Below are 18,892 nucleotides of genomic sequence, written 5' to 3' on the forward strand. Positions count from 1 at the left end.
ATGACACTTAACAGGAAGGCTAATTTTACCAGTTCTGTTATCTCATCTCACCATAGTGACCTTTCAGCCTCAACCTTCCTCTGCTAATTGGTGTAAGAGCATTTCACTATTCTTATGCTATCCTGCATTCCACAGGATAGCAACAGATCATTTTGCAACAGATCGCCAGTGGTCTTCATGCAGTAACCCCTCCCATGCTTTCATGCTCTTTATTTTCCATATCACATGAGGAGAATTTAGGTCAGTTGAGAAGTAAGTTCCGTCAAAGATGTGGATTTTAATGATGAAATTGAGGTGAGGCAGTAAGTTGGAGGGAATTCCAACACTTGGAACTCAGGCAACTGAAGGTATAGCCACCAATAACAAATGGGGAATGCTCATGAAGCTGAAGAGCAGAGTGTTCTAAGAGAGTTTTGGAGTTGGAGGAGATTTACAGAGATAAAGAGGTACTAAGATGAGGATTTCTAAATCAAAGCTTTGCTGTATGAAAAATCTGTGGAGGCCAGTGGTACAGCAGACAATAAAGGCATGGGACTTGCTACATGTTTGGATTTTGCTGAGTTAAGAGTTAGGGAGGAGCTAAGTTGGATGACCAGCGAGGTGAGCATTGAAATAGCCCAGAAGTAATACATATAAGGATTGAGATTTCAAATCACTAGTGAGGTGAGGCAGGAGCAGAAACAAAATGGTACAGATTTGGAAATAGGTAGGTTTGGTGATTGAGGGGACATTAGGTCAGAACCTAATCGTAGACTCAGATACAGTGCCAAGGTTACAAATGATTTGGCACAGCCTTAGACAGATGTCCAGAATATAGTGATTGGTGCCATGTAGGAACATATGTTTATTGCAAGGTCAGTGGAATATTTAAGGAGAAATAGTTTGCTCCAGTTTTACAGGACATTCCTGAGACTACATCTGTAGTTCTGAGTGCAGTTTAGATTTCCTTATGTTAAGAAAGGGTACAGTTGCTTCAGAAGCACTTAAAGGAACATTCACTTGGCTGATGCCTGGGGTGGAGGGGTTCCTTAACAGGAAACCTTGGACAAATTGGGCCTGTATCCAGTGAAGTTTACAAGAATGTGAGGTGATCTTATTGAGATAAAACGTTCTGAGGTTACTTGGCAAGGAACATGCTGAAAAGATGTTTTCTCTTATGAGAGAAATTAGAATTGGGGATGTGTTTAGAAATAAGGGATTTCCTGTTGAATTCTGAGAAGAGGAGAACTCTTGCTTATTTTTCAAAGGGTAATTAGTCTATAGATATCTCTCCTTCAGAGAGCTAACGCTAGATTATTGAATATTTGTAATACAGAGACAGATAAACTCTTGTCTGATAAGGGGGTCAAAGTTCATTTGGGCAGAGGCAGGAGAGTGCAGTTGAGGCCACAAAAAAAAATCAGCCTGATTTCATTGAATGGTGGAACATGTTTGATGGGCCCTGCATGTTTGTGTGTAAAGGAAAATACAAAGTAGAAAATCCACATCAGGCGTTGCTCAGGAAACTCTGGAGAACTAACCTGCTCTTCTGAACAGCGACTGTGGGGTTTCTAATATCCACCTGAGAGGGTGAGTCTGTCTCATCTGAAGAATGCACCTCTGACAGTGCAGTAGTCCATGAGCACTGATGCTGGAATGAAACTGACTCAAGACAAGAATGCCCAATACGGTCCAGCTCTTGTGGCTGCCTACGTCCCAGTGTTTACTGTCAATTAGACTCTGTGTTGAATTTTCCAGATCAGAATGAATAATTCTGTCCATTCCCAGCATCATCCCCATCTCTACTAATAAAGATTGGCCACAATGAGAATTGGACATTGGAGCCTTCTGCTGAGGTGGATCTTGTGGAATCTTGATTGGTAGAGGCATTGCCATGGTGATTGCACCAGTTAAAGATACTTAAGAGTTAACTGCCAGACTTTGTTTAAATTTTAAACCAAATACATTGATTGATTTATTATTGTCACATGTATTGAGATGCTGTGAAAAATGTTGTTTTGTGTGCTATACAGGCAAATCATACCATAAGCTGTTTGACTCCAATTGGTGAGGCCATCACCCCTGAAAGATGAACCAACTTGTTCCAACATACACCAAAACCCATTTGCTACAAATCCATGCCAAATATGGTACAAAGCTATGAAAGCCAGGTCTGTGCCCAGCATCAGCGGCATAACTGAAGCCTCTTTTACTCAACATAAACAGACAATGAAATTCAAAAGCTGACAGATATTGATGCACTCATAGATAGAGCAAGGCATAAACAGCAGGACAGAGATATATGATTCTGCAACATTCTCAGGCTGTGTATGATCAGGTAGTAATATAGGACCCAGACCACATTAACCTCTATTTACTTAACTTGTGGTATTTGCAGGGAGATTAATGCAGAACAATTGGCCAAACAAGAGGTCTGATTGATTTCTGGGGCGACGTAAGCGATGGCAACGACATTATCTATTAAATAACTTCATTGGTCAGGTTGTCCGTGTTTACACTGCCATTGCTGGGAAGTGATTGTTTAATCAGCGTTGAGAACACAGTCTATGTCCCATTGAGTGCAGCATTATCCACCAGCGAGGTTAGAAATGGGACTGGTCAGGATTGCTGCCTTGAATCTCTTCATTTTTCTTGTGAGTGGTAAGTGAACCCTCAAATTCAAACCATCAGGAAGGCAAGCGTTTGTTTATCAGCAACATCCAGACTGGACAAGGTCTGTTATGTTTCTGAGCTTTGTATGCATGCTGGGTTGAAAGATGCCTATTGTGCCATTGTTAAAACTCCCTCATATCAGGCAAAATGACTTGGTTTTTCAAGCAGTGGGTCAGGTTATTAGCACAACATTACACCCCCTTAATCCCTCCCTCGTGTTTAATCCAGATTCCCTTTCTATCGATTCTATTTGACTGTGAGGGTAGGCAATGGCCTTGTTGTATCATCACTACAGTATTAATCCAGAAACTCAGTTAGTGATCTGGGGACCTGGGTTCAAACACCACCATGGTAAATAGTGGAGATTGAATTCAATAATAAACCTGGAATTAAAGGTCTAACGATGACCATTGTTGATTCTGGTACACTAATGTCCTTTAGGGAAGGAAATCTGTCATCCTTATCTGCTGTGGCCTTCTTGCGACTCCAGACCCACAGCAATTTGGTTAACTCTTAACTTCCCTCTGGGCAATAGGGATGGGCAGTAAATGCTAGCTTAGCTAGAATGTCCACATTCTATGATGAGTTTTGAAAAATGTACCTCTCCCTGTGGGAGACAGTTCCACCTTCTTGTAAGTCTTTGAAAGAAAAGATTTCTCCTGAATTCCTGATTGGATTTATTTGTGAATATTGAAGTCCCCAAACTCTGCTCTCTGACCTACTAGTGGAAAGGTCCTCTCTGCATCTGCACTTTTGAAATCCTTTTTAATTTTAAAGATTTCTAACCCTTGAGCCGTCTCCCTTCCAGAATGTAAAGTTCCAGCCTGTTCAAAAGTCTCTAATGTTTATATTAGAGCTTTGTTTCACCTTCTCCAGTTTCTCTCCTGATAATGTATCAACATCTTGCCCTATACATCCAACCAGAGTCACTTCCTCCATATACACACGCTGCCATTATTCACTCCTGTTCTCTCCATAAAGACTCCTCATCCTCACTTTTTCCATTGTCCTCTGTATATATTCACCACCTTCCTTCCCTCCATATTCCTTGCCACTCCCATACTCTCCAGCCTGACCCCCTCACTCCATATCCCTCAGGATACATCCTTACTTGCTTGACTCCCTCCTTCCACCTTCACTCCTTCCCTCCACATCACTCAGTAAACACGTTTCACTTGAACACACTCTATATCCACCAGTAAACATTTTACACCCTCATGTCCTATATGTTCCTTAATAAACACTTGCCATCCTCATGTCTTCCATTTACCTTCCCCCCCTTTCGATCCATATCCTTTTGTTGACCCTCTCCACACTCCCATTCTCCATAGATACCGTCCACAATCATTCCCAAAAGATCCCTCAGTGAACACTCACCATCCTCACTCCATTTCTCTTACAATCAATCCATGTTCACTCACTTGCCCCATTCATTATTCACAGCCCTCAGTCCTGTGTTGCTGTGAGAGGATGTATGTGAGCCTTGTGTCAATGTGTGGAGGTTTAGGTACATCTACCCATTGGGAGGCAAGAATGTGTGTTTAGGTATGTGAGTATATTGTGTCAATGGTTCTGTCAGTGTGCGTGTGTGAGCATGTCTGTGTGAGCATGCATCTGTGTGCACATGTATGGTTGTATCTGCATGTGACATTGCATATTTGTATTTCATGTTAGAAAGAGCATTTACAAACACTATGTCTCTTTCAACTCTACAAAGCAGATGGTGTCCACTCGCTGGTTCAGGACAATAGCTTAATCAATCAGATTCAACCTGCCTGCTTACAGAAGCTGGCTGTTAACTGTCAATTATCATTAACTGGTGTACAAATCATGGCAATACCTCCACCAGTCAGAGTATCAGACTGTTCTCATGCAAGATAACTGTCGGGCTTCCCCTTGAATGGTAAATTCTTGCAAAATACCCTGATGAGTACAAGCCTTTTTTTCAGAAATCCAACACTCTGGATATTGAGATTTAAGGGTTGTGAATTTCTGGGTTCACATCATGTACTGTCTGATTTACATTCTTTGATTATAGGTGAAAGTGAAAATGATGGCATCACATGTAATCCCAACATCACAATCAAAGGTGGGAGGATCACACTGTCCAATGGTGGGGAAGTTGGGAGCATCTTAAGGTACATTTGTCCCTCCGGGTTTTATGCATATCCAGTACCAAGCCGGACCTGCAGAAGAAATGGCCAATGGAGTTTAATGAGAAATGACCATGGACGGATCATTTCAAAGGCAGAGTGCAGAGGTGAAAATCTTAATCATTTTTCTTCATTCGTTCCTAGAATGGTATGGAAAAGATGAAATATTTGCTTTCTGCTGTTAAATGAGGGGAGGGTGGCTGCATTTGATATCAAGGCACCACTCGACTGAGTTTGATACCTTAGAGCCTTATCAAATTGAAGCCAATGTTATTGGGGGATCCCACCACCAAGTTATACTTGGCACAAAGGAAGATTGCTGATGTTGGAGGTCAGTCATCTCAGCTCGAAATCTCTGTAGAATTTCCTCAGGGTAGTATCCTAGACCTAACCAGCTTCAATTGCAGGGTAACCCCCCATCCGTGAAATCATTTTCCGTGGTTTCAATTACCTGCGGTTTACCACAGCCCGAGCATATTATAGGGAACATTCCAGCACCAGCGACCAGGAAGTTGCCGGGATGGTACGTTCCCATTAAATTAATGGGTTCGCTCCTGTCCGAGGTTTCAGGCTTCCGTGGTAGGTTTTGGAACGTAACCCCCGGCAGGTACGGGAGACTAATATATTTTAGAAGCTTCTTATCTCGATTTAAAATCAAAAGCTGGAGCATTGCTACCCCCGGCAGGTACGGAAGACTAATATATTTTAGAAGCTTCTTATCTCGATTTAAAATCAAAAGCTGGAGCATTGCTGATGATTGCACAATGTTCAACATCATTCGTAATTCCTCAGACACTGAAACTACTTGTGTCTAACTGCACAACAGTCAGGCTTGAACTGATAAACAGCAAGTAACATTTGTGCCACACATGCTCCAGGCAATGACCATTCCCAATAACAGAAAATCTAACCACATCCCCGAACATTGCTGGATCCCCAACTAGCAACATCCTGGGGTTATTATTTGATGAAATAGCAGGGCATCTCGAAAGAAATTGTCCCATTGTACAGATGTAGCAAATGTTCATGAAGGGCAAGTCATGCTTCACAAATCTTTTGGAATTCTATGAAGCATTTCAAGCAAGGTGGACAATGGGGACCTAGTGGATATGGTGTTCCTAGATTTTCAAAAGGCCTTTGACAAGGTGCCGCACCTGAGGCTGCTGCATAATATAAGGATGCATGGTGTTAGGGGTAGAGTATTAGTGTGAATAGAGGATTGGTTGACTGACAGGAAGTAAAGAATGGGGATAAATGAGTGCTATTCTGGCTGGCAATCAGTGACAATGGTGTGCCTCAGGGATTGGTGTTGGCACCATAACTATTTACAATTTATTTTGATGATTTGGAGTTGGGAACCACATGTACGGTGTCAAAATTTGCCGATGACACTAAGATGAGTGGTAGAGCAAAGTGTGCAGAGGACTGTGAAACTTTGCAGAGGAACATAGATACATTGAGTGAATGGGCAAAGGTCTGGCTGATGGAATACAATGTTAGTAAATGTGAAGTCATATATTTTGGTTGTAGTTACAGCAAATTAGATTATTATTCAAATGGTAAAAAAGTTGCAGCATGCTGATTTGCAGAGGGACCTGGGTGTCCTTGTGCATGAATCGCAGATGGATGGTCTGCAGGTTCGATAAATAATTAGTAAGGCAAATGGAATTTTGTCCTTCATTGCTAAAGGGTTTGAGTTTAAAAGCAAATAGGTAATGTTACAGCTGTACAAGGTGCTGGTGAGGCCACACCTTGAGTACCGAATGCAGATTTGGTCTCCTTACTTAAGAAAGGAGTTGAGGGGGTTGGCTTATGAGGAGAGGCTGAGTAGATTGGGATTATATTCATTAGAATTCAGAAGAATGGGGGGGGGAATCTTTTAGAAACATATAAAGTTATGAAGGGGATTGATAAAATAGAAATAGATTGGATGTTTCCATTGGTAGATGAAACTAGGACAAGAGAGCGGGAGGGGGGAGGGGGTGGACTGTGTATCTAACATACCTTGGTCCCAGAGAGAGCGGGGAATGGACAGAGTATCTAACACACCCTGGTCCCAGAGAGAGAGGGGGGAAAGGACAGTGTATCTATAACATCCCAGTCCCAGAGAGAGAGAGAGAGAGAGAGAGAGAGGGGGGGTGGGGGGGAAAGGGCAGTGTATCTAACACACCAGAGAGAGAGAGAGAGAGGGGAAAGGACAGTGTATCTAACACACACCGGTCCCAGAGAGAGGGGGATGAAAAGTCAGTGTATCCCAGTAACATACCCCGATAGAGGTAGCAGGTTTAGATGTGAACTGAGAAGGAACTTCTTCAACTAGAGGGTTGTTCATCTATGGAATTCCTTGCCCAGGGAAATAGCTGACACTACTTCAGTAATCGCTTTTAAAGCTAAGGTGGATACTTTTTTGAAAATTAAAGGAATTAAGGCTTATGGTGAAAATGCGGTTAGGTGGAGCTGAGTCCACGAAAGGATTAGCCATGATCTTATTGAATGGTGGAGCAGGCTCGGGCCAGAAGGCCTACTCCTGTTCCTAGTTCTTATGTTCTTAATTTCTTATTGCTCAGAGACTGAACAGGACTCACCTTACAAATAGTGTAGTTATTACAGCAGATCAAAGGCTAGGAATTCTGCAGTGGGTAAGTCACTGGACCTGTCCAGTATCTACAAGTGTTAAATTAGGCATGTAATGAAATACTCTCCACTTGCCTAAATAAGTACAGCTTCAACATCACTCAGAAAGCCCGATATCAACCAAGGTAAAACAACTAACCCAATAGACCGCATCTATTTATACTTAAATACTCAATCCCTTCATCACAGGCACACAGCAGTGACAGTGCTGCAAGGTACACGATCTGACATAGGAGCAAAAGTAGGCCATTCAGCCCATCAAGGCTGCTCTGCCATTTAGTGAGATCATGGCTGATCTGATAATTCCAACTCCACTTTCCTCCTTTTTTTCCCCATAACCCTCGATTCTCTTACTGATCAAAAATCTGTCGATTTCAGCTTTGAACTTACTTAATGACCCAGCCTCAAGAACTCGCTACAATAAAGAATTTCATAGATTCACTATCCTTGGAGAGAAGGAATTCCTCCGCATCTCTAGCTTAAGTGTGCACCCCACCCCCATTTTGAGATTATTCCCTCTGGTCCTGGATTCTCCCACGTGGGGAATCAACTTTTCCATATACACCTGTAAATCTCCTAAGAGTCTTGAATGTTTCAGTAAGGCTACCTTTCATTCCTTTTTATAATTACTCTTAGTTAAGCTTGACAGAGTTGTTTTGACCCGTGTTCCTGCCTCACAAACCGCAGCAATTCATGAAAGCTATAGTACATAGAAAAGTATAGCACAGAACAGGCCCTTCGGCCTACGATGTTGTGCCGAGGATTAATCCTAATGTAAAATAAAATAACCTTATCTATGCATCCTTCAACTCACTGCTATCCATGTGCATGTCCAGCAGTTGCTTAAATGACCCTCATGACTCTGCTTCCTCCACCACCGCTGGCAACGCATTCCATACATTCACAACTCTCTACGTAAAGAACCTACCCTCTGACATCTCCTCTATACCTTCCTTCTAAAATCTTAAAACTATGACCCCTCATACCAGTCAATCCTGCCCTGGGGAAAAGTCTCTGGCTATTGACTCTATCCATGCCTCTATCAGGTCACCTCTCTTCCTCCTTCTCTCCAGAGAGAAAAGTCTGAGCTTAGTCAACCTTTCTTCATAAAAGAAGCCCTCCAATCCAGGCAGCATCCTAGTAAACCTTCTTTGCACCCTCTCCAAAGCCTCTGTATCTTTCCTAAACTAGGGCGACTAGAACTGGACACTGTATTCCAAGTGTGGTCTCACCAGGGACTTGTAGAGCTGTAGTGGAAATTTTGAGGGATCTATGTACTTGAACACCAAGATCTCTCTGTTCCTCCACACTGCCAAGAATCCTGTCTTTAATCCGATATACAGCATTCAAGCTCGACCTTCCAAAATGCATCACTTTGCATTTATCCAGGTTGAACTCCATCTGCCATTTCTCAGCCCAGCTCTGCATCCAGTCTAAGTCACGCTGCAGCCTGCAATAGCTCTTGATATTATCAATGGCACCTCCAACCTTTGTGTCATCTGCAAATTTACTAACCCATCCCTCAATCTTCTCATCCTTGTCATTTATAAAAACTACAAAGAGCAGAGGCCCAAGAACAGATCCCTGCGCGACCCCACTCAACACTGTCCTCCAGGCAGAATACTTTCCATCTACAACCACTCTCTGCTCTCTGTCAGCCAACCAGTTCTGAATCCAAACAGCCAAATCTCTCTGTATCCCATACCTCCTGACTTTATGAATGAGCCTACCATGGGGAACCTTATCAAATGCCTTGCTGAAATCCATATATACTACATGTACTGCTCGACCTATGTCAACCTGTCTTGTCACCTCCTCGAAGAACTCAATAAGATTAGTTAGGCATGACCTGCCCCTCACAAAGCCATGCTGACTGCCTTTAATCATGCTATGCTTTTCCAAATAGTCATAAATCCTATCCCTCAGAATTCTTTCCAGAACCTTGCTGACCACAGACATACGACTGACTGGTCTGTAATTGCCTGGGATTTCCCTATTACCCTTTTTGAAAAGAGGAAAAACATTCGCCTCCTTCCAATCCTCCTGTGGAGAGTGAGAAAGCAAAGACCTTCACCAGCAGCCTAGCAACCTCCTTTCTCGCTTCTCAGAGCAATCTTGGATAAATCTGGTCTGCCCTGGGGACTTATCAATCTTAATGTTCACCAAAATTTCCAACACATCAATTTCATCAATCTTGATCTGTTCAAGCCCATATCCCAGCTCCTCAAAGTTCTCATTCACAACAAGCTCCTTTTCCTTAGTGAAAACTGAGGCAAAACACTCATTTCGGGATTCCCCTATCTGCTCATAAAACAGTACTTTCCAAACCTGTAATATTTAACATCCAGAAGGACAAGGCCAGCAAGGCATGGCCCAAATTGCACATCACCTGTTGTTAAAAGTACAGGTCATTCTGCTATAACGCGTCAGTTGTGTTTCTCTGCAATCTTGCGCCATAGGAAACCGCGCTGTAGAACATCACTAATAGAAAATCGCTATACCCATTCAGTAGAAAGTTTTCATTATTCAAATAATGTCCACAATCACAATCAGCCAGTTTGTGCTGTTGAAATGTGCGTTATAGCAGAATGACCTGTTTATCATTGTTCTTACACTGTCGCTGGTTTGAAATCTTAGACTTGGTCTCTAAATGTTTGAAGAAAGCTTCATTGCGCAGTGAGCAGTGTGACTTATAGCTGAGTGATGTGGTTGAGGTGGGGAACAAGGCCTTATTTAAGGGGAGGTTAGGAAATTGGTAAAGTGAGTGGGCAGAGGTTGGTTTGGAACCTGTCCAGGCAAGTGGCCTGCTCCTGAGCAACTTGCTCTGTGTGGATCCTTTTCACATGCTGTTCTTCTTTCAGCATTCAAATGCCCGACGCCTTCGATTGAACAAGGAGCATTCTTTCCAATCAGCGTGTCATATGCCGTGGGTGACACTGTCAGCTTCGAGTGTGATGATGGATACAGCCTATGGGGCTCAAAGAACAGAACCTGCCTGATCAATGGAAGATGGAATGGGACCACAGCCGTATGCCAGGGTGGATGTAAGCTCTGAGTTCTGAGGCCAAACTCACAGACTGAGCTTTCCTGTGCACTTTGGGCGGGGGTGGTTTTGGGGGGTCATAGATGATGCCAGAGTGATAGCTGCACATGAACATCTCCAATCACCACCACAACGCTTTGGCATTGCAAGTGCACATCTAAATGCTTTTTCAATATTATGAGGGTTTCTGCCTTTACCATCCTTACAGATACTGAGTTCCAGATTCCCACCATCCTCTGGGTTTATAAATATATCCTCACATCTTCTTTAAAACTCCTGCTCCTTACTTTAAATCAATGCCCCGATCCTTGATCCCTCCACCAGGGGAAATGTTCCTTCTCGTCTCCCCTGCCTATGTCCCTCATACTTTTCTACATCGAAGTAATGTACCCCACTCCCACTCTTAGTCTCCTCTGCTTCAAGGAAAGCAACTCCAGTCTGTCCAATCTCTCTTTGTAACTGAATTAGGTTTAACTCAGGCAATGTCCTGGTAAATCTCCTCCTATAAAGTTGATTCCAAAATGTACACAATACTACCAATTGCAGCATCATCTTACTGTTCTAAAATGCTGTGCCCCAGCTAATATAGACAAGTATACTATATGCTTCTTAACCATTTTCTACCTGTCCTGTGCCTCTGATTCTTGGTACTTCCCAGGGTTCTATTGTTCATCATGTATTCCTTCTCTTGTTTGTCCTGCCAAAGTGCATGTGAATTTAATTTAATCTGCCACTAATCAGCCCAGTGCCCAGCACTTGGATAGCCTCCTGTCCCCATAGGCTAATCTCATGATGATTTTACCATCACACAAATTCCTGTATCATCCGAAAACTCACTGATCATTATTGGAGCTGTTCAATGTTTATTTCTACTCTGCAGTGAGTATTTGATTACATACCTCCCTTTTCTGTTTTCAGTGGACACTTGTCCTAATCCTGGCATTCCAGCAGGAAGCTCGAAATCTGGGACTAACTATGGTTTCAATGACAAGGTCAAATACCTGTGCCTCCACAATCTTGTTCTGATTGGTTCAAAGGAGAGGATCTGCCTGGAAACTGGCGAATGGAGTGGATCGGAGCCTGTGTGTCAGCGTGAGTGAACAGAAACGGCAGAAATATCACTCAAAGTAAAATGGACTGTATATTTAAATGAGAGTGTAAGAAGTTGGAAAATGAGCACCTAGGTTTAATTGATTTTTGTGACCAACGTTCTGATTAAACGTTATCTTAAGGTCTATCGATGGGAACACAATGAAGGGATAAGTGAGTGCACTGTAGGATCAACTTTAATGGAATCAGGTCACATGGACCGAATGTTATCCTTATTGCCCCCTTACTGTGTACAATGGTTAGTACACAGCTGTATAAAACCCTTCGGTCTCTGGGATTGCTACCCCAAAAGCTCCTTAAAAATTGCCCTCAGTATGTCTGTGGCCTCAGCTGGATGGGAGGCATAGGGGTATAGCTTAAGATGGTTTTCCAGGAGCACCTGAGTCATTAAACCTGAAACCGGAATTGAAGTTGCTTTATTGTCACCTGCACAACAGTGTAGAAATAAGGGGGCATTACTTGAAATGAGACTAAGACCACACCGTTCACTTTTGAGGAGATGGTCATGCACTCTGACTTCAATATCCCTACCATAGTCTTTGGGAAGAAATGTAAAATTTAACAAGTTAAGAAGGAACGTACAATTGATGGCTGTTCTGAGCAAAGGTGACTTGGAGCTGTCAAAGTGTCATAGAATTATACAGCATGGAAACAAAGCCTTCAGTCCAACTCGTCCATGCCAACTAAATATCCTAAATTAATCTAGTCCTATTTACCAGCATTTGGCCCAGATCCTCTAAACCCTTCCTATTCATATACCCATCCAGATGCCTTTTAAATGTTGTAATTGTACCAGCCTCCACTACTTCCTCTGGCAGCTTGTTCCATACAGGAATCACCCGCTGCGTGAAAAAGTTGACTCTTACGTCTCTTTTATAATCTTTTCTCTCTCACCTTAGGTCTGTGTCACAGTAATGCAGCTGACCAGTACTCTGAAATAGCCCCAGCAGGTCACTCAGTTCAAGGCCATTTGAGTTTACTGACAAATGATCGCCTCACCAGCAATTCTGGAAAAATAACTAACAAAAAAGTCAATAGGTGATAATTTGCCAAAGGTATTCTAATTTTAAAGGACTTTAAGGCTTGAAACTTAATAAGGAGCAAACTGCTAAGACAGTATCAAAATAACCAGGAGCTCTGATAACTAAAAAAGGATCCTGCCTAATACCACATCCTGCCTCAACCTGGCAGAGAAGCTTAAATTATGAGGTCAGGCTTATACCGTCATGAGTTTTGAAAAGCATAAGACCGTACGATAGAGGGGAGGTAGATAAAAACAATGACAGCAGATGCTGGAAACCAGATTCTGGATTAGTGGTGCTGGAAGAGCACAGCAGTTCAGGCAGCATCCGAGGAGCAGTAAAATCGATGTTTCGGGTAAAAGCCCTTCATCAGGAATACAATCAGAGAGTCTGAAGGGTGGAGAGATAAGTGAGAGATAAGATATAGGAGCAGAATGAGGCCATTTGGCCCATCGAATCTGCTGCGTCTTTCGATCATGGCTTATATGTTTCTCAACCTCATTCTCATGCCTTCTCTCATAACCCTCGATCCCCTTACAAGTCAAGAACTCTGCATTCAATATTCTCAATGCCTTGGCCTCCACACGCGGTGATTCATTCCACAGATTCACTGCCCTTTGGCCGGAGAAATTGAGGGATGATCTGATCTGGGAGGTTCTTGAGACATTATAAGTGACTTAATTGAATAGACATTAGGAAGCTATTTTCTTTGGGTCGAAAAATTGGAGTCAGGCATCAGGTAAATGTCGGAGCTGGGTCATTGTGGAGTGACATCAAGAAACATTACTTCACATAGAGAGGCTGTGGATGCTGAGGGACTACTGGAGCCTTCAAGAGTGCACTTTGATGGTTTTGTTTGCTGCTTAAAGGTATCCAGACGTGCAAACAAAATGCCTTCTTCACTATCCTATCGACCTGAGACACCACTTTCAAGGTTTGCACTCCAAGGTTTCTTTGTTCAGCAAACTCCCCAGGACCTTACCATGAAGTGTATCAGTCCTGCCCTGATTTGCCTTTCCAAATGCAGCATCTCACATTTATTTAAATTAAACTCCATCTGCCTTTCCTTGGCCCATTGGCCCATTTGGTCAAGATCTCCTTGCACTCTGAGGTAACTTTCTTCGCTGGCCACCACACCTCCAATTTTGGTGTCATCTGCAAACTTACTAATTATACCTAGGGGTGTGGATAGGGTAAATAGACAAGGTCATCTCCTGGCTTGGGGGAGCCCAGAACTGGAAGGCATAGACTTAGGGCGAGAGGGGAGAGATTTAAAAAGGACCTAAGGGGCAACTTTTTCATATAAATGGTGGGTGCATGTATAAAAGGAGCTGCCAGAGGAAGTGCTAAAGGCTGCTACTATTAACAGCATTTAAAAGGCAGCTGGATGGTTCCATGAATAGGAAGGGTTTAAAGGGATGTGGGCCAAGTGCTAGCAAATGGGACTAGATAAATTTAGGATGTCTGGTCGGCATGGACGAGTTGAACCAAAGAGTCTGTTTCCGTGCTATATGTCTCCATGACTCTATGACCCCGCAACCCGGGGCGATATCTGTGTTCCTATTTAGCATCTCCAATTTTAATTTTTCCAACATCAGTGCCCATATATTAAGCTGCCTAGGCAGCCTTGGGAGTAGCCTTCCCCTAGTCTTCTCCATTACCCTTTAGGCCCACCCTAAAATCTACCTACTTTACCAAGCATTTTTCTGGACAGAACTCATATTTCCTTATGTGATTCAACCTCTGACGTATGAAGGAAGATTGTATCCTCTGGGCTTGTACTCACTGTAACTTAGAAGAATGGGGGGATGATCTCATAGTTATATATAAAATCCTGATCAGACTGGACAGGCTGGATGTGGGGAGATGTTCATGATGTCAGGGAAGTCCAGAACTAGGGATCACAGTCCAAGAATAAGGGGTAAACATTCTAGAAAAATTTCTTCACTCAGTGAGTGTGAACCTGTGGAATTCTTTACCACAGAAGGCTGCTGGGGGCCAGTTCCAATTCAAGAAAGAACTGGACATAGCCCTTGTGGCTAAAGGGATCAAAGGGTATGGAGAGAAAGCTGGAGTGGGATTCTGAAATTGCATGATCAGTCATGATCATATTAAATGACGGTGCAGTCTTGAAGGGCTAACTGGCGTATTCCTGCACCTATTTTCTATGTTTCATACTTTACTCCTGTGAATGCTTCTGTGAATCACCTTGGGTTGTTTCATTTTGTTAAAGGTGCTACATAAATATAGGCCATTCTGAGTTCTGAAGAAGGGCCATGTCAGACTCCAAGTGTTAACTCTGTTTCTCTCTCCACAGATTTTGTCAGACCTAGCATTCTATGTGTGTTGTTTGAGACCTCTAGCTTCTACAATATTTCACTTTTATATAAGTTGTTGAACTTGTTGAACTTGTTGTTGAACTCTTCCTCCTGTTCCTCTTGTTCTCACATCCCCAAATGGTGACTCTCTCTCCCTCTCTCTCTTGTTTCAGACATATATTCCTTTGACCTGCCAGAGGAAGTGGCTTCTCATTTCTCTGCCTCATTTTCACGCTTTCTGAGTGAGTCAAAGATTAACTCCGAGGCTAAGGAGCAAGATGGTAAGTGATCTAACTCGGTTCTCGATATTTTATTGCTGGCGCAGCAAGTCTGCGAGTTTCGCTGGGAGAGGCTTCTTCCCAAGTGTTGGGGTTCTTCTGTCTACAGTCTTAAGGCATTTTGAACCACAAAATTCCCATCACTGGCAAAACTAAAGCCAGTCTGTTCACAACCTCAGTGTCAGTTTTGATCCAGAGGTAAGATCTGCCTCTGCAACATCACCTGACCTCACTCCTTCCTATTTTTTATTTCAAAACTTTACTTCATTCACATAGTCATGAAAGTTGTTCAGTTCTAGACAGTTGCATATGAAGATAACTAACAAACATTGGTGTTTGACTATCAAGCAAACAAGCCAAAGACATTTCTTAATTGCACAAGGCATTGGGAGGCAATGGCTTAGTGGTATTGCTGGACTATTAATCCAGAAACTCAACTAGTGTTCTGGGGGCATGGGTTCAGATTCTACCATGGCAGATGGTGGAGTTTGAATTCAATAAAGAATTAAGGGTCTAATGGTGACCATGAAACTATTGTCGATTGTCAGAAAAACAATGGTTTGCTAAACTTCTTTAGGTGACAAAACGGTCTTCTTTACCCTGGTCTGGACTACATATGACTCCAGATCCATAGCAATGTGGTTGACTCTTAACTGCCCTCTGGGCAATTAGGGGTGGGCAATACATATTAGCCTAGCCAGAGATGCCTATATCTGTGAGTGAACTTTTTAAAAAGTAGGCATATTTATAAGATTGTATGTATTATTTACTTATGTTTCTAGGACTTTAACCAATAGTTAGCTTAGAATAGAGATATAGATAGGAGAGGGGAAATGAAAGGCTAGATTTTACATTAAGCTTGTCATAGCTACAGATTTCAATATGATTTCTACCAACAAAGTAGTCTTAAGAATGTAGTCACTGTTGTGATATAGGATATGCAACAGTCAATTTGCAATCTCCCACCAACAGCAATGAGATGATGACCACACAATTTACTTCTTCTTTCTGTGATATTGACAGAGGATAAGTTTTGACCAGATATAGTTCCCCTTCTCTTCTTCAGAAAATTGTCACACCTTGGAGGGAAAGCCAGTGCTAGATTTAGTGTCTCACCCAAAGGGCAATACTGCTGACCCTGTAACATACCTCGAGTTGTGCACTGTCTGGATCAGGGATCTTATGCATAAATCACAGCAAATCGACATTCAGGTCTAGCAAGTAACTGAGGCACTAAACAGAATTTTGGCCTTCATCACAAGTAGAATGGGGAATAAGTTGGGAAGTCTTGCTACAAATGTGAAGGGTTTTCTTGAGACCACACCTGGAATATTGTGCGCAGTTTTATTTAAGGTGGGATATTTTTGCATTGGAAGCAGTTCAGGGAAGATTCACTCAGCTGATCCTGGGATGAGGGGTTTGGCTTATCAAGAAAGATTGAGCAGGTTGGGCTATATTCATTGGAGTTTAGAAAGATGAGAGGTGATCTTATTAAAACATTTGGGATTCTGAGGCAGCTTGACAGGGAAGATGCTGTTTAGATTTGTTTTCCCTCTATGGGGGAATCTAGTATGAGGGATCTACTTGGAGATGTGGAGGAACTTCTCTGCTCAGGGACTCAGTGGCCTTTGGAATTTTCTGCCCCTCTAAGCAGTGGATGGTGGCTCATTGAATCAATTCAAGGCAGAGTTAGCTGATTCACACGAGGTGGGTAAAGGGTTATGGGGACAGGGAGGAAAGAGAAGTTGAAGATGATCTTATTGAACGGCCAAGCAAGCTCGAGGGGCTGAATAGCCTATTCTTGCTCCTAATTCTCATATTTGTCAGTTTGGACCTTTGTGTTCAAGAATGGGAGGGAGGGAGTTGAATCCACTAAGAGGCAGGAGAGGTACCAACTGAGGTACAGCTGACTGAAAAGGTTGTGGACGGAATGGCATAGGAGAAGATCGGAAGAGAGTGGGTGAGCTGGAAAACTGTGGAATAGAATAGGAATGAGCTAGATACTGAGGGACTAGTACTCCTTAGAAATTGCAAGATTGCTTTTCATTAAGTGGTCACCCTTGACAAATCTCGAAAGTCAAATTAACCCAATAAGCAGGTTCTGCTGGTGTGACATATCTACCAGTCTACCTATATGTATGAATGGATTTTGTTCTATCAAGAAGTCTATGTCTAATTGTAAATATCTGATAGTATCTGATAAGCATTTCTGGTTTTTCTCAGGCAGCCACGGCAGGAAACTCATACTGGGGCAAAATCAGAAGCTTCATATTTACATTCTGCTTGATGTTTCTGGAAGCATTACAAAAGAGGATTTTCAGAACGCCGTTGTTGCTGTGACCCAATTTGTCACCATGGTAAGTGTGACTCAATGTGATATCTGGTTCAAAGCAGTCCCTTCCCGCAGTGGTATTGTGCCACCCTCTCAAAGGCACCCAACAGCAGTCTGCCCACCATCTACAAGGCACAAGTGTGATGGAAGACTCCCCACTTGCCTGGATGAGTGCAGCTCCAGCAACACTCAAGAGAAGCTTGACACCATCCATGACAAAGCAGCCGACTTAACTAGCACCACATCCATCACCTTCAACTTTCACTTCCTCTGCCACCAATGCCTCGAGGTGGCAGAGTGTACCATCTACAGGAATTTAGAAGAATGGGGGCAGCGTTGGGGGGAATCATAGATAAATATACAATCCTGATGGGACTGGATAGATTAGCTATAATCCAGTTAATTCAGGCAGAGAGATAATCACAAAAAAAAATTAAGATGGTGCTAGAGACAAACCCTTATCATGAGACTCTTATACCTATCATTAATCCAGCCATTTCGTTTGTCTCCAGCAACATCTTCTTTTTGATTTTTTGTAATTATCTCTCTGCCTTCACTTGCTACACAGCTTTGACACTTTACTTACACCATCTGACACTTTTGATCACCTGCAAAGACTTGTTATTCAGCCTCTCAATGCTCCACTCACACCATTTGTAGTACCTTTTGACACTTAATTACCTGGAATTACCTTGCAATGATCTCTCCACCTATAAATTCTGTGCCTGCACACTTCTCTCCACTGGGATTGATCAGAAAGTTTGTGATTTAAAATAAATCTGTTGGTCTATAATCTGGTGTCATGTGACCTCTGCCTTTATCATTGGCACCGCTGCATTATGACCTTCAGGACAGTTAGGTGTAGGTGATAAATGGTGGTCTTACCAACAACCAGTACTCTAAGAAAGTGAAATAACAAGCTCTGGGCTCTAACTCATGTGTGCCTGTGATAGCGAAAGAGTTTCCTTTCTACAGGCCATCCAAAAATGCTTTTCAGCCAATGAAGTGGTGCTAAATGTTGCAAATGCAGAAACTCAATTTGTGTTCAGTAAACACTCACAAACTGCAAATGAATATTTTGCATCAATATTTACTGTGGAAAAGGATATGGAAGATATAGACTGAAGGGAAATAGATGGTGACATCTTGCAAAATGTCCAGATTACAGAGGAGGAAGTGCTGGATGTCTTGAAAAGGTTAAAAGTGGCTAAATCCCCAGGACCTGATCAGGTGTACCCGAGAACTCTGTGGGAAGCTAGAGAAGTGATTGCTGGGCCTCTTGCTGAGATATTTGTATCATCGATAGTCACAGGTGAGGTGCCGGAAGACTGGAGGTTGGCTAACGTGGTG

At 42.7% G+C, this 18,892-nt stretch overlaps 1 protein-coding gene across 1 annotated transcript in view; it reads left to right on the forward strand.

Annotated features, from left to right (window-relative positions):
- The first annotated feature begins 2,497 nt into the window (after positions 1 to 2,497).
- Positions 2,498 to 18,892, forward strand: part of LOC122541423 (complement factor B-like) — a 41,550-nt gene continuing 25,155 nt past the window's right edge. Inside the window, exons 1-6 of the mRNA XM_043678181.1 lie at positions 2,498 to 2,640; positions 4,691 to 4,912; positions 10,301 to 10,483; positions 11,401 to 11,574; positions 15,106 to 15,213; positions 17,434 to 17,567. Of these exons, the coding sequence (XP_043534116.1) occupies positions 2,589 to 2,640; positions 4,691 to 4,912; positions 10,301 to 10,483; positions 11,401 to 11,574; positions 15,106 to 15,213; positions 17,434 to 17,567 (873 nt within the window). The 5' untranslated portion in view covers positions 2,498 to 2,588. The remainder of the gene's footprint in view (positions 2,641 to 4,690; positions 4,913 to 10,300; positions 10,484 to 11,400; positions 11,575 to 15,105; positions 15,214 to 17,433; positions 17,568 to 18,892) is intronic.

The sequence above is a fragment of the Chiloscyllium plagiosum genome, chromosome 37, assembly GCF_004010195.1.
Source record: "Chiloscyllium plagiosum isolate BGI_BamShark_2017 chromosome 37, ASM401019v2, whole genome shotgun sequence".
Classification (NCBI taxonomy): domain Eukaryota; kingdom Metazoa; phylum Chordata; class Chondrichthyes; order Orectolobiformes; family Hemiscylliidae; genus Chiloscyllium; species Chiloscyllium plagiosum.